Here is a 16384-nt window from a genome sequence, read left to right on the forward strand (position 1 = left end):
GTAGCTAAGCAGCAACAACGTGGTGTTACTGATACCTGGTCCTCTCTGATCTCTCTCCAGCTGAGCCTTCTCATGGTCAATGGCTTGTGCGTTCTTTGTAGCAAGACTTTTTTCATGTATACAGTCCTTCAAATTGAAGGAAGTCTTTACATGCCACCTCTATTCAGAACATAATTATGAAGTATTAAAATCCCAAGAGGAAACTGTCAGTGCAGAGCATGAAACTAGAGCTTTTCTTGTATTTTCTTCCTTGCTTGAGGGCTCCTTAGGAGTAACATATGCCCACCAAGGAGCTAGCTTGACCCTGAGAACAAAGTAGTTAAACTGTTCCTGCACTCCCCTTTTCATGGAGACTGCATAACATCAGTTTCTGGGAAAGCAGCTATTTATTTTATTGTCTCATGGAGAAAGTTGAATGCCCAGGTTTATTTGTTGATTCCTTGCTTCCGTATTGTGAACAGTAAAGAAAGAAGGGGATGAACTCTGCAGCTCCTGACCCTTCTAAGTTCTCATGACAGTGCTTCAGAAAGCATGGTTTACTAATACTGTGGTGAGGTCGTCAGGGGTACACAGCAGTTCATCAGCATAATTAGTCCTGGAGAACTTGCTTTTCTTTTGCATGTGGCAATGCAAAACCCAGCCATTTTTGTCTAAAATTTCTCTAAAATTTTAAAATCTGTTGGTCTGTGATGCACGCAAAAGGTTTTTGTATGTTACTGGGAGAACAAAATGTGGGAAACCAGAGAATCCAGAAAAATTATTACCTTCTGTCTGTATTTTATTTATACATCACCACCCCTGAAACAGGGTTTTCTTCTGTCTTGGGCAGTTAAATGAAGTGTGTGCTTGGCTCTGTCCTTAGGTGATGGCACAGATTGTGTTAACAAATCTAATATCGTGTTGAAGTCCTAATTTCCTACCTTTCTTTGAATGCTAGCTGCCTCAGCATATTTATTTAATTGTATTCTGCAGGTAGATGGAAAAGTCAGCATGAATGGAGAGAATTTCAATGGCGTGGAAGAGAAGGATAAAGAGTGTACAACAGTAATATTTACTCCTTCACCAAGCAGATCTCTGAAGTTCGACGGAGTAGCCAGAGGGGACAGGCCCCCAGTAGAGTTGAAGAAGGACCCCACAAGTGTTGAGCTCAGTTTACAGAGTTCTGCCACTCAGAGTGTGCACAAAGAGCCAACAGTAAGATCAACACAAACAAACCAGCCTTACTTTCTCTGCCAGTTTTCTGTCTCATAACATATTTAGTCACTAACTAATGAAACCCAAGTGCTTATGTTTGCTTTATTTCAAGAGGGTGTGCCCAGACCAGGAAAAAAACCCAACAAAATCCTTTGTAAATTAAAGGCTTCTTCCTTTGGGATGTGGGTAGAGAAACAGGAGGGGAAGATGCAGAAAACTTTTTGCAGCCAGTGTCTCTTTTTTTTCAGATGTCATGCAGCTGATAAGCATGCTTTAAATGTGCTGGGCCAGGGAGAAATCAACTCTGTGTCCCAGCTATTGTGCAGATTTATTCAGCACTTCTCCTGATGTTAGCTGATTAGATCAGCAACATAATTGGACTGTGCAAGCCATTACAATTAGTCTCAGTTTTCCATTTTCAAAGAAGAGGATGTGGATGTGCTGGCAGTTCTGACCATTCATTCCTCTCTCAGAAATATTGGAACAGGGGATAAGCTATTGAAATGCTCAGAGGGGCCAATGTGCTTCTTAACTGCCTTATCAAAGAAACAAATTAATTTTACCTTTTCATCTGTTTCTCCCCCTCCTCCCCAGAGAAAAAGGCAGGAAGAAAACTAGAGCATATCACAGCAGGAATCTAGATGCTACAAAACTGTAATAAAAGTAGATAGCAAAAACAAAACAAGAAATAAGCACCATACTGCAAACAAGCTGCAGAATAGGGAATTGTCACTGTTCTTTTCTGTCTAACACAAGGAGAATCCGAGATGTGGTGAGAGTTGGAGTATAATAATTTTTTGCTTTCATCTCAGATTTCATCCAAGCATTGGCCAGGTAGATAACAGGGAGTAGGCAGGGATCTGTCCTGAAGAGTGATGGTTCACTCATGCCGTCAAGACAAGGCCTGTGTCTTAATCGCCTGCTTTGTGCTAGTCTCTGGCCACTGACAGCTAAGCCATGGAGCTTGCAGCAAGCATGGGAGCTGGGATGCGCTGTGAGCATAGGCTTCATCCTGTCAGAGGGAACTGTTACAGAGTCAAAAATGAATGATTTGCAGGAAAGCAGGCAGTGATGGCATCACAGAGGCTTGCTCCAGTCAGAATAAATGGGCTGTAAGGGAAAAGCCAGGTAAACATTGTGTCTGATATGGGATTGCTGGTAATGGGAATATTTGGAGGAGAGAGAAGAGCCTTGGCTTGCTGCAGATTAGAAACACAGTGGTGATCAGAAAAAATAGCCAAATGAAAGCATTACTGTCTCCTTTTTAAGGATTTCCAGACCAGTATATCTGTGGAATAGTTGAGAGGAAATTCAGCGACTGAAGCCGCTGTTAGGTCTTGCGTATGTTTATACCCATTCTATGCCCTCACATCCTTCCCTTTCTATAGCTTTGAGGATGATGTGATCAGCTGAACACAGATTTTTCTGTGTCTGGTTCCTGCTTCCAGTGTCTTAGCCCTCGTGGTGATATTGGCAAGGGAGGCAGAAGAGTTCAAATTATCAGATTCCTTGTGACTCTGACATGAACCTCCTGCTTTCTAAGCTTTAGTGCACTTCATGATGAAGCCTTCAACAGAGAATGAGCGTGCACCCAAGTGGTGCTATTGAAAGAGTTTCTTTGCTCTGACTAAGGATTTTATATCACTAACTTTATGGTTTCATCAGTAACATGACTGGATATCACAAATCATTATAATTACTCCAGGTGCTTCAGCTTCAAGCAGAGATATGTCAAGAGTAAGGCAAGGAGAGGAAACTGCTTTGAGGGGAATCTTTTTGGGAAAACAAGTGAAATGCACTGAGTGTGATGGGGGGAAGAGGAATTCCCTTTCTGTTAGTGGAAGGGAATTTGCCAGCCTAAGATAAAATTACAGGCTCTCTTCCTTCTAGATGTTTGCCCATCTTTACCCAGCTGCTGCATTTTAATTTTCCATGTCCCCATCCATTCCTTAGACTAAGGCATGAGCAGTAATTTAGCTCTGTGTGTTGGGGCACATACCAGGACTGCTGTAGATAGCTCGATATGGATACAGTCAGCCTGGTAACCTACTGCAAGAATCAGGCAGCTACACTGGACTCACTTCACTCAGCCTTCTCCCTGTACCTATTTTACTTTGTTTTCTGGACAACTAACACAACAAAGTCAGCCTGCATCTGCGAAGTCTGAAATGCTAAACTCCTCTTTGAAGATACAACCTCTATAGGAAGGTTGGAAATCCAAATTAGGAAATAAAAGAGCCTCCTGGGCTTCTTCTTTATGAAGACTGTCCCAGTCTTCATAAAGCATAGCCACTTGCTGGGAAGGTTGCTGAATAACTAGCTATCGCTGTGTGTCGTCCAGAGTGAAAAAAGGGGTTTGCTTTTGGCCCCAGCAGCATGAGGCTTCCAAGCTACACGTTCTTGGAAGTTAGAAAACCTTCTGAAGCTGCCGCTGTGTCACCTCCCACAAGGAGAAACCAGGGCTGTATTTTCTATCTGCTGCTTAATCCTACTGAATTTTTAGGAGAGAAGATGACAGAAACAGGCATAGAAATGCAGCTGATGAAGAAGCAGAACCGTCTGGAGTGGAAGAAACTACTACATTTCTTTTGCTTTGAGAAAACTTTTACAAATTGAGTGTGTTTTCAAAGCCTTTTCTAAACTTGCTTTCACTGCCTTTATTTGTATACTGGCCTTTATTGATACAGTTCTTGTTAGCTATGTCCTTCCCAGGCTTTGAATGAGATTCATAAGCACTAGCTCCTCTGCCTGTTAAGAGAAGCTGTTCCTAGGGATTTTTTTCTCTCTAGTTGCTCCAAGATTTGCTTCGGTTTTGTATTTTATTAATTCATTTTTTGCCCAGAGTCTCTTTTGTGAAGTATATATTCCTTTCCATATATACATTACCTTTGGCCCTCCTGTCCTCCCCTTATGAATCTCTTCCTGTTCTTTGCATTCTCTGTCCTCCTCCTCCATCCTTCTTACAGCTGCTTCCCTCCTGTTTCAGTTCAGTTGTCAAATAGACTAGTCCTGTCTTCTCTCCGCCTGGCAGGCTTCCCTTTGAAGCTCTATAGCCCTGCTCTAAATCTGTCCGGCTGGCCTCAGCCATTGTCTGCGATATGGGAAGATGCTGTGCAACTGTACTTCAACAGCTCTTTTGGCTTGAAGTTTGGAAAATAGTTTAGTCAAGTTGCACCACTTAAAACATGGATATGATCGAGTTTTTTTGGGAGCTAGAGAAGTGCAGGGATCTTTTCATATGGGTGAGGCCACACTGTCAGTTGTCCTTTTGACAGAGAAGAGCCCCATCTCTATGTGAATCAAATAATGATTGACAATCAGAGACTGATTGGGAAACATATATAACTCCTGCCCAAATCTACTATGAAATGAAATATAAGAAGCTGCAGCAGGTGGGAAGGATGGTAAAGAAAAATAATATCAAGAAACTGTACTTTTGTCTGTAGTGTAGAGTACTTAGATTTTGGTGAGGGATTGACAAGAGACTTTTACTCAAAGTAGCTTATGAAATTTTGCCTATGATTTTAGGCTAGAAAAGAAAAATTTGGCATGTAAGGAGGATGAAAATATCCCACTGGTGTTTGCGGAGTGTTGTGCTGCTAAGAGCAGCAGTAGGGAAAGAACACCTCTCTTACTGCAGCTGAAAGAACTGAACAAACGCCCAAATCAGTCAGTAGCAACGGCAGCAATGACATGAGAATCATCTCCTCACCCAGGTCCTACCTGTCAGCCATTAGGTCATGTTTTCTTTCCATTCTACAGAACAGTGATGCATATTACAAATGCTGAGAAGTTGTATCTTTGAATCAGAAGCTGGCAAAGTAAATGTTTTGTTTTAAACCAATATTTGTGCAGATTTTAGTGTTGGGGGATTAATTTGTCAGTAACATCATTTTATTTTAACCAGTCTTTGTATGAGCATTTAGAAATTATTAGAATCATAGAATCAACTAGGTTGGAAAAGACCTTTAAGATCAAGTCCAACCATTATCCCAGAACTGCCAAGACCACCACTAAAGCATGTCACTGAGGGCCTCATCTACACAGTTTTTTAACACTTCCAGGGACAGTGATTTCACTGCTTTCTTGAGAAGCCTGTTCTAATACATGATTCCCTTCTCTGTGGAGAAATTTTTCCTAATATCCAGTCTAAACCTTGGCTTGTTATTATTGGCTTGCTATAGCTCTAATTATAGCTTTGCTCTGATAAAAAAAAAATATATAGACTGCAACTTTAAAAATACCAGGGTGAGGTGGTGATAGTGGGGAGAGATTTAGGCTTTGTTTTAATTTTTCACTAGCTAGCTTAGACTTGTCCATTTCTGCTCACTGCCTGCTTGGCACAAAATAAACCTGTTTTCTATATCCAAGTAACACTCTCCTCCATCTTCAAAAATCCACTGATTGAACTGAGATTAAAGTATAAGCTTTCTTGTGGTTGAGGATTGTTGGCCAAGCTACAGGAGAGCAGAGTTGAAACCCTGATTTGTACATATCTGGTAGGACAAGTCTTTGTTCTTTGATTCATTACAAGAAACACTTGTAGAGTGTGTACGTCTGTTCCAGATTGACGGCTTTGCCTTGAACCACACATGGGAAAATGTGTGGAGGGCTGGACTTCCATAAGGGAAAAAGGTTTAGGATAAGAAATGAGAGCAGCAAAACTTCAAACCGTCTAGAGGAGAGCCCTGCTCAGGATTTGGTTATGCATCTAGCATCCATGTCTCCCATCCTCCAGACACACATGCACTTTTCAGTGGCTATGAGTGACAGGATCTTATTTTACATCCCAATTGAGCAGTAATAACTCTAAAAAAATGACTAACAGGAATACTTAACACTTTCTTGCAGCACTTTCAAGGCTTCTCTGTCAATTACAGATCCACCCTGATCTTTGGTTGTAATAGCTGGCCCAAGTATATACCATTATATAGCTGCCAGATGAGGCAGATGACTTAATGTGTCAGAGCAGTGTTTTGGCTGTAGTACTATACTGGCATAGCATGCAAGGCACTTAGCTGTAGCAGCCCAAAGTCATGACACTGCTAGCACTTACAGCAATAGAAAATGCTAGCTTTGATGAAGAAATCATTATAGGAAAATTTTCAAGTCAATGATACGTGCGGAGTTTCAGTCACAGAAGTTTGAAAGATATGTCAGGCAATTTCTACATGCAGCTATTGATGCTGTAACCAATTTCATTCCTGAGTAATTTCACAGAATTCAGACTGTAGTTCTAACCTGATTCTTCCTAATATCTCTGCATTCTCGCTGGTTCCAGACAGCTTGTTTTGTCATGTTTTCATAGAAAATACAGTAATGATATTTCACATGCTTTTGTGTACAAGCAGTGTTAACTGAACTACATTTTAATTTATTTACAATAAGGGTTAATAAAGTTGTACTGTTACTTCTTTTTGAGTTTGAATTCTTGTAGTAGTAGTAATGTTTGGTGTTTAAGAGTTCTTAGTTACTGTAGTTTTAGGTATTTATAAGGGTGTAAAGTTCTGCCACAGCAATAGGCAGTATGGCTATTTCTGGCCTGTATGGTCTTAAAGAAAATACTTGGGCTGATATCCCAGTGTATCAGATAGAAATCCTGTCTACTACAAACCAAACTAACACTATACAGCAGTCAGCCATGCTTGTGTCTGTTAAATGGATACCTTGGTTAGCACAAGCGAGGTGTTGCTTTGTCCTCTTTTTGTGGTTTAAGCACCAAATCCCGGGCACCTCTGTTACTGATGTGCTCATAACCGCAACTGTAGTCGCAATATTTAATTTTACATCATGGACTAAGGCTTCTAAATCCTAAGTGGAGAAGCTCACTTTAACTGATGAGTGGCTAGATGCATGGGGTAATAAAAACACCAATCCAAGCAGACAACATTCTTCAGTTTTGAGGAGTTAATGGACAGAGTCTTCACGCCAGCTTGGATCTGGGGACTGAGAAAACCCCAGCCCCCATGCAGCAAGGTTTTTCCTATGTCCCTTGATGGCTTCATTGCTTGCAGATGAGCAGGTATTGTGTGACCTTCTCTAGTAGGCACCTACAGCAGAGCCAGCATGTGGAGTGGCTTTGTGGTCCTGCAGAATGATGCCTCTGCTCACATGAACACGTGTGGCTGCAGCAGGGTGCTGCCAAGAGGATGCATGGGTCCTTCACCCCAAAATATGAGAGCTCCTCTGAAACACTTCAGGAATGGCACTTGCTGAGTTGTTTGGTTTTTGAATGTTCATGTCAAAATATGATCCTTTTAGGTGCAATGAAATGTTTGTATGCTTTTTTTTGTGTTCAGTGATATCATCATCATTTGATGACAAAATATTTATGAAATGTGAATGATGATAGTCTGTGGTTGAGAGACATTTTATCAGCTGTATCAGTATGAGAATTTTCTGAAGTGTATCATATACGTCTGGATAAAGCACTAGATAATATTTCATTTCTCATTGTTATAAATATAGTGGGAATGAGAGAGTTCCCCAGTGAAGTAGGCTTAATTTTTTTATAAATTACTTACTAATCAGTTTTATATTTTTAGCTGTATGTCACTAGCATTTAATTGCTCAGCAAAGGGAGGAGGAAGAGTCAAGTCTCGTGAGCAGGAACAGAACTTCTGCAGCATGCTATTGCAAAATTCCATTTTCCTGCAGCGAGCAGTAGCTTGCTCTTTTTTGGTTTTTTTCTCCTTTTTGAAATAATTTCTATAAATAACATCTGCTTCTGGTTCAACCTCCTGGTTATGGGTAGATTTAGTTATTGCAGTCACACAGGATAGCGATGTGACACAGCACCATGTGTAGGTTCCTGAGGTAACTCTAGACCCAGAGGTGATAAAAGTGCATCATATTTGTGGATTCGCTGAGCCTCTTAAACCCTCTGAGGGGCCAAGTGTGGCTGTGCTCTTTCCCCAGCTCCAGCTGCCACTGGCATCTGACCTCCCTGGGTATAGGTAACCCTGTTAAACACTTTTTGTATTGTACCCAGTTTATTACTGTTTATAGCTTTAAAGACTCTGAAATTGAAATTAAAGCTGAATTTTTCCTCTCTTTTTTTTTTAGCCCCCTTTTTTATTTCTTAAAAAAAAAGAAAATCTGTTTGGAAAGTTATTTTGTGAGAGTGGAGGGTGGATTCCATTGCTTTACCGAAAATAACAGCAATATGAACATGCATAATAGAAATTGGAAGGGGTTATGCTTTGGAGCAGTGATTAGAGTTGTTGAGCAGGTGTCTCTTGCTTTTCAGTTAAAATCTACCTTGCTTAGGGCAAACTCTGAGCTCTCGATAATAGCCATTTGTTTAGGTTTAACGGAGGTTTGTAGGTTGTGGAATGACAGAATAATTCAGGTTATAGGTCTCCAGCTGAGCCTTCTTCTCAAACAGGATCAAACACGAGGTCAGACTGGCTTGTTACAGGCTTGATCATTCGAGTCTTGAAAACCTCCCAAGGGCGGAGATGGTACTACTTACCTGGGTAGCCTGTTACGCTGCCCCCACTGGCCTCCTGGAGAACAGAAATACTTAGTTCTTCACTGAGCAAGGTTGAGAAGGGTTTCCAGTAGCTTTTCCCCTGGCTGCTGTTGTGTTGGAGCCAGAACTGAGGCTGAAGGAGGAATTTTGTTTAGTTGCAGTGTTCTCTGGGGGCTTCCAGTGAGAAAGCTCTCACTGAAACAGGCTAATATCAAGATGGGCTGGGAAGGGCAAGGTGAGTTATACAGGAGAAAAGAGCCACAGAATGGCAAGATGCAAATCTCTGGGGTACAGGACTCACAGTCTCTGGAGCATTTCTCCGGGGCCTATTCTTTAGCCTGTGTCTCATCTCCAGTTATCGTTCCTCTTTGGAGCATGTTACACATGGCAGGGATGCTTCATCATGCCTTGTTCGCTCTTGGTACAGGCATGCTTACAGGTGGAGGAAGTCCTCAGACTTTCCATGCTGCCTTTTTGGAGCACATATTTCACTGTCTGCCTCGTCCACCTTGAGATACGCTTTTAGGCAGGCACAGGGATGTCCCTGTGCATTGCATGGGGCAGAGGTGGGGGGGGGGAGAGGTGAGTATGCAGTGGGAAGCTCCAGGCAGTAGGGAGGATGGCGGGCAGCCAGCCCCAGCAGTGGAGGAGATGCACTGCCACCTGTAGAGCCTCATGGCTGTGATCTGGCGTCTGTCCTGCTGTGAGGTGGCGGCGCAGACTTTGGCAGGGCTCCTTCTGTTCCCAGCACTGCTCACTGCCCACTGGGCTTGCCCAGGTCACTGCCCCTGGCCACAGACCCACATCAGTCCACACCATTTCCTCACAGTGCATCTTCCCAGACATGTCCCCTGACCCTCTCCAGAGCATGCCTCCCTCTGCCAAGAGCAAAGCTCTCTGGAGCCAAAGTGTGTCTACAGGCATTGTTGTCCTGTTGGTACTGCCAGAAGACATTCACATTGACTGAGCTATGAGAGCCTGGGTCTGCTTCTCCTGGGGCATGAGTAGATGAGAGACTGTAGGCTCATGTGGGTCTGCAGGGATGGGAAATAGGATCCATGCAGAAGGTGGAGGTCTGAATCTGGCCCCAGAAAAGAGGAAATTTCATCAGGTTTCCTCCCTTGCAACTGTTAATAAGATGGAGAGGTGGGAGGAGGACAGGAAAGCGAGTCTACAATAGACTGCTTCTGAAATAGGTTACTTTTGATTTCTAAAAGTAGTTTGGTTGGTTTTTTTCCTCTGTTGACTGTGCCGTTTCCCAGATCTCTCATGCATTAGCAGCACTGTGCCGTGGCTGATGGATTTGCTGCAGACTTTTCTTGATTTGCCTGCTGGGAAAACGGATGTATGGTGGAAGCTGCTAAATAGATCAGCTGAAGTGCTACCCTTGTTTTGACAGTGTGGTTTTAGCTCTGCAACAGCCTTGTCCTGAGTCAGGAAGCTGGCTCTTCAAAGGCATTTGGATTATTGGCTCGATATGGTCTCACTGTATTTTTTCAGTCCTCTCTTAATAGTATTTCAAGTATCTCATTACCTTTAATACTGACTCTGACTTTTCCCTTCAGATAACAGATTGTTTAGACAACCATGAAACAAAGGAAATATTTAATTACTTTGCCACTTTTCAAACCCTAGTATGTGCTATGTATTCACTAATGCATACATTTTTGTCTCATTCTGGAAGAGGAAATTAGGGGTGAAATGTATGCTTATCTCCAGCTAACACAATCCAAGATATCCTACAATTTTAAAAGCCTGTAGGAGCTATTCCAAACCAACCACATTAATGGCTGCTGATGAGCGGTTTGAAAAGGAGATTAAAGCCCAGCAATTCAGCACCCGAGCAGCACATACTGCTCCGAAACGTGCTCCCCAGTTCCCTGCTGAGCTCTAAACCAGTCTAGCTCAAATATATCACAAAGAAGCAGCAAGTACTGCCTTGAGGAATTAACACTTATTTTATTTCCAGTGTACTCACTTGTTTCTACTGTACTGTTCTCCGCAGTCCTCCCCGGTGGAAGCAGCCCCAGCTGCCAGCCAGCAGGTTGAGACCAGCCCTGGAAGTGCAGGACCCGGAAGCCTGGCATGCCCATCCCCAGGTACGTGATAGCTGCTGCCCTTGCCCCTGCCTTTGCCCACTAATGGGGCTGGGGTTCAGGCCCACCCCGTGGCACAGTCCGATAAGGGCATCTGCAGCAGCATCAAGAGAGTTTGTTAGAAAATGCAGAAGTTGTCAGAAATCTCAACATAAGAAATAATTTTTTTATTGTAAGAACGATCATTCACTGCAACAACCTCCCAAGGGACCTGGTAGAATCCCCATGGATGGAGGTTTTCAAGGTGCGACTGAATAGGGCACTAAGCAGTCACATCTAGACTCCCGTGAAAGTTGGGACTGGGTGACCTTGCAAGGTTCCTTCCAGCCTGGGCTGCTCTGTTGGTCCAGGGCTGAAATAACACACCTCATTGCACGTTATTTGGCATGCGAGTTGTCTGCTTTGCTGTTTGTGTGAGTGGAAAGCTGGTGCCACATTGTGCTGTAACCAGAAAGTAGTCATGGCAGAAAGTATCAGTTAGTAATAGCTTCTGTTTAACACTTCCCCCCTCTTCCCCCAAGGCATTAAGAAATGTACATGGAGAATAAAAAGAGGCATTTCAATCCTCAGAGGGGCTTTAAATGGACAGTATTGAGCACACTCCTGATTTTCTGCTTTAAAGCCTTTATGCATGATTCCTAATCTGGTGAAAGGAATTTGCTGGTAAAATTTGAAGCTATTTTCCTCAAAAGAGTTTGTCTGAAACGCTACCCTTGAGTAGGCATTTATCTACCCCCTGCTATCATACTAAGTTCATGATCTTTTTTTGGTTTTCATTTTTTAAAATGAGTTCAGCTTGGTATGGGTAAGGAAGAAGTACTATTTGAAGTAGGTATTTAAATGAGATCTCTGGCTTTAATTGATACGTAAGCATAATGCTCCTATTTGTTGAGAATAAATGTGACTTAAAAATTGAGCTTTGCCTTCAAACATCAATGGGGTACCATTCCCCCAAAATTAGAATGATATCCAGCCTTCTCTTGATGTGCTGTAAATGCTGAAGGGCTCTTAGCAAGGGCTCATTAGCTGACTTAATTACTTTGGCTCGTAGATGCCAAAACACAGAGGTTAACAATCTCGAATTGCACCTGGCAGGTAATGTAGAAGCTGCAGTCTTGTGGTGAACCAACCAAATTCTCCTCTCAAGAGTCAGCAGTGATGAGCTGGTGATATGTGTCTACAGATCACAAAGCTGCCTTGTGTCAGGCTCCACACCTGTGAGAAACGCTAAATATTGAGTATTGGTAGTAAAGTTTAATACTGGCTGGCAAGGAAAACTGAGATAGAATTGCAAAAATTGAAATGGTAAAGGAACATGGGTTTTCATTATGTCTGCTTTGGAGAGATAGATATGGTCCAAACTGCAACCTTCTTGTAGAATAAGCATCCTCCTGTGTTGTTCAGTAAAAGCCAGATATTTCCATGCTGTGACCCCTGTGCCACTAACGTTGTGGGAACTGCTCCAAAGCAGTGTGCATCTTCCCAGCAGCAGGAGCAGCTCTTGTCTCTGCTTGTGTGCAGGTTCTTAGTGATGCCTTGGGGTACATCTCTTTCTTAGCTCACTCTCCCAGCCTGTCAAAGAGGTACATTCAGAATCTGCCACTGCTGCCATGGTTAGAGAGGAGACAGGATCTGAAGCTGAGATTCTGCTATAGGAGGTTAGAGAGATGCCTGGGTTCTTGCATACTGCCTGGGATGCTGACAGCTGCCCTGCTTCCAGTGGTGGTACCAGCTGACAGTAGTTTAGTTGTCAGTCCTCAGCTGTAGGTCAGTGTGCTCCTGGCCCCTTCTCCTGTAAACCAGCATCAACTTGTTGGGTTTTTTTAAGACCTGAATGACAATTAGATTATTCCAGTCCAAGGCTTCCTGTTAGCAGAGTTTGTTGTCTGATGCTTGACTGATGTGGTTTAGTGGAAATAGACAAACTGAAATATCCTCCAGTGCTGACAAGTGAGACCATGCTAACTGTGGTATAGCTACTTGTCTGGGTAGCATTTTAGGATAGGATTCATCACACAACTTCAGTAAGGAGATCTCTACTTCGATAGGCAGGTTTTAGATTACAGCTCATCTCAGCCAAAAAGGACTGTCTGAAATAGTTTGCTTGACTCTTCCCCAAGAAAAGCCTCTCGGTTGACCATGAAGGGTGTCCCATGATGCCCAAGTCAAGTGTAAGCACCTATATTTTGTCAGGTGAATTTCACTTTCACAGTCTTGTCTGCTCTGAGAGATTAATTTTGCTTGTGTTGAAGAAAGAAGATTATTTTTTCAAAGCGTTCAGTAAATGGGCTCACAGTATATCCAGTGAGAAATCGGATTGTAAGAAGTATGTCTACATTTTATTTGAAAAAATATCTTAGCCTCACAATATTATTTCTTGAATGTGTGGATTAGTTTCAGATCAAAAGCAATTCAAGTCAACTGCAGCTTGTGCCAGCCCTGTTGTGAAGAGATTAGAATTTCTTCCCAGTCCTGTCCCTTCAGAGGAAGCTGCTTCAAGTGAGAAAAATGTGAAGAAACCTGAAATGGAGCAGCAGAAGGAAGCAGAGCTCCCTGCTACACCAGAGGTACGTGTGGTCAAGAAAGAGAGGCAGTGGAAAACAAAACAACAACAACAAAAAAGAAAAACCAAAAAGAAGGAAGTTCTTACACAGAAATATTTATTGTGCAGGTTGGTATTTTTCTGTACGTAATGTCACTTCAGGAGTTCATTCAAAACAATCTGCCAGGGTAGGATCCTGGAGAATAGTTTCTGTGCCAAGTTCTACGGTCATCAGAAAGTTCCCCCTCCAAAGGAACCCTCCAGTGTCTGCTTGTAGCATTTGAACCTGTAAACTGACAGAAGAAACAAGAATTTGACCTGCAAACCCTGGTCCCACCACGTGTCAGGGGAGGGCAGAGTATCCAGAAGGTATAGACAGTGGAGCTTACCCTCTTAGTCCTTTTGAGGTGCTAAAGAAGTGCAGGCTGTGGCAGAGGTAGAAAATGGCCACAACCATGCTCCTCTGTCAGGTGAATTAGATGTTGGTCCTGGTTTAGAACTGACTTTGGTGTGCAGGGCAGCGTGAATGTCAACAATAAGCAGCTATCGATTGTTTCCAGGACTTCTGTAATGCATGTTGTAATTCTTGAGAAATAAGCTTCGTCCTTTGATAATGTTGATTCAGAAAATAAGAAGGGGGTTAATTTAACCTGCTGGTTGATTGAACCTGCTGATTTTTAATGCTGTTTTCTGCTCCCAAATACCTGAACAGGTGATGAAACCAAATACGCTGGAACAAGAAGGGAGTGTAGTACTGCCATTTTTAAAGAAACTACCTGAGACCAGCCAAGTTACTCTGCAGAATTCTGGTCTACAAGGTGAGCGAAAAGCATTTGAAGAACTCAGCTGGACAGTAACTGTATACATGCATGTGGTGTTCAGGGAGAAAAGCCTAATCAATAACCTAGTGGGTTTTGGAGCTAAAATGGTATTTCCTAGTTGCATCTGACTGATATTGGTAGTATGGCCTCTGTAATGCAAAAGACTCTTCTGGCTGTTCCCCTTAAACACAACAGCAGAATAGTGACACAGCACAGGGGAGGAGGGGGAGCCCTATTTTGTATTTACCTGGCCTAACAGTAAAAGCTGTGTTATGTTAATGAGTATTACATTTTATTAGTACTGCTGCTCACAGATGAAAAAGGCTTAGTAATTGGTTTCTGTCACAATAAAAATTTATGGAGATATATTCTGCACTCAGCTGCTTATGTGGAGTTCCTTTCCATAGATAAACAATACACGTATCTGGCCACATCCCTGAATTTGGCCTGCACCCATCACGAGTTCTCGTAAAGAAGAACTTCGTTTTTGCCTTCATGACAAACCTTTGCTTGAGACTGATAATGTTTACTAATTTGATTTTATATTTATTTTAGAGATGCATACATGTAGGTATTATGAAAGAAATAGAGAAAGAAAAATCATCTGAAGTTTTCTTCCCCCACAGGATTTTTTAGGTTGATAGCTCATGCATAGGTTATATACTGATTATCCTGGTGTTTTCAAGATTTAAACTACTGAAGGTGATCCACTGTGGAAAAAAGAATTGTCTGAAAAGAAACAAAAGTCTCACTTGTTTTAAGTAGGGAGGTGCTTCCCAAACAGGCTTGAAGAACAATATCATCTTAGGCACGAATCAACCCAAACATCAAGAGATTGTGGGTCTCTTGCCTGATTTTCAGTGATGCTGCAACCCTTGGCTGCTCTCTAGCGTTCACAGCACATACAGCCCTGAAAATATCACAAACCCCTTTAAAACTTGTATCTGCAGTAGGAATGAATGTGAGTACCACGAAAAGACTTGAAGGGGTGGCTGCCCTTGACTAGGATTAGTATGCTAGAGCTCTTGTGTAAGGTTAGGTGCCATGTTACAGAAGTGGCACTTAAATACACGCAATCTGTGTGATCTGCAGCTCCGTTGTAAACCAGCTGAGAATGAGCCAAAGTGATTGCAGTAAAAATCATAGAATCATAGACCAGTTTGGGTTGGAAAGGGCCTTATGATCATCCAGTTCCAACCCCCCTGCCATGGGCAGGGACATCTTCCACTAGACCAGGTTGCTCAAGGCCCCATCCAGCCTGCCCTTGAGCACTGGAGTCCCTCTCCAGCATCCTTGTAGGCCCTCTTCAGATGCTGGAAGGCTGCTATGAGGTCTCCACGCAGCCTTCTCTTCTCCAGGCTCAACAGCCCCAGTTTCCTCAGCCTCTTGTGGCTGAGGTGGGTCTAAGAGTCCGTCATCGCATTTTGACCACGCTGTGTTTCTTGTTTTGTCCTGGTGCCGTTGCCTGCAGAGCCGCCCCGCGGGGCCGTGGTTCCACTTAGGGTTCGCAACAACTGGCGGCGCTCACAGTTTTTCTCACAGTCAGGTAAATGTGGCGCTAAGACCAGCTTGAGCCCTTCTGCTGCCTCCAGCCGTAGGTGTCTTCGGACGTGGAGCTGGGGTGAAAGCTGATGATCACGGGGACTTCTTCTACCTCTCGCTTTTGTAGAAAGTATCTATTCCTGCTGCACAGTTGACAAAGAGCTGTTGGGCTGCACGTTGTTGTGATGCTCTGGTTTCAGGCACCCAAATGAAATCACTTGCTATAAATAACCTTTCCTTAATTCTTTAAATTAGCCTAATTTTCAGATATTTGGATAGAAAACGGCAATGGTTCTTTTCGTAACTGTGGCTCTTGAATAGTGTAGTCCCATCCTTTTAGCTTTGCTGTGCTTTTTCCTTCCTTGCACTGAATCATGAAGGGAAAAGTAGATCAAGGTAGGTAACACTCAGTGTGCAAACACTGCTAACATCCGTGGCAAGAAGTAGATGGCATTAGCTAGTAGTAGAGTAGAACCTGATGTTAGTTAGTATTGTGCTCCTCTAAACCCAGATAAAAAGTAGTTTTGTGGGTGATGGGTATAATCTCTTTTTCTAGTTGATTTGCTTGTGATTCATCCTTGCATTTCATTGTGAGACCAAATAGGAAACTAACATGAAGCTTTTTTATACAGATACAATGTAGCTTTAAATTCAGGCTAAGCATATTTTGCTATGTTAAATTTAACCTTTCCTCTTTCTATTTTGTTTTGTTTTA

At 42.7% G+C, this 16384-nt stretch overlaps 1 protein-coding gene across 1 annotated transcript in view; it reads left to right on the forward strand.

The window, feature by feature from the left end:
• Positions 1–16384, forward strand: part of LIMCH1 (LIM and calponin homology domains 1) — a gene marked incomplete at both ends in the record, with an annotated part of 176857 nt that overhangs the window by 143114 nt on the left and 17359 nt on the right. Inside the window, 5 exons of the mRNA XM_080625851.1 lie at positions 973–1194; positions 10674–10767; positions 13159–13331; positions 14019–14124; positions 15599–15673. Of these exons, the coding sequence (XP_080481977.1) occupies positions 973–1194; positions 10674–10767; positions 13159–13331; positions 14019–14124; positions 15599–15673 (670 nt within the window). The remainder of the gene's footprint in view (positions 1–972; positions 1195–10673; positions 10768–13158; positions 13332–14018; positions 14125–15598; positions 15674–16384) is intronic.

The sequence above is a fragment of the Psittacula echo genome, assembly GCF_963264785.1.
Source record: "Psittacula echo genome assembly, chromosome: 1".
NCBI classification, from domain to species: Eukaryota; Metazoa; Chordata; class Aves; order Psittaciformes; family Psittacidae; genus Psittacula; species Psittacula echo.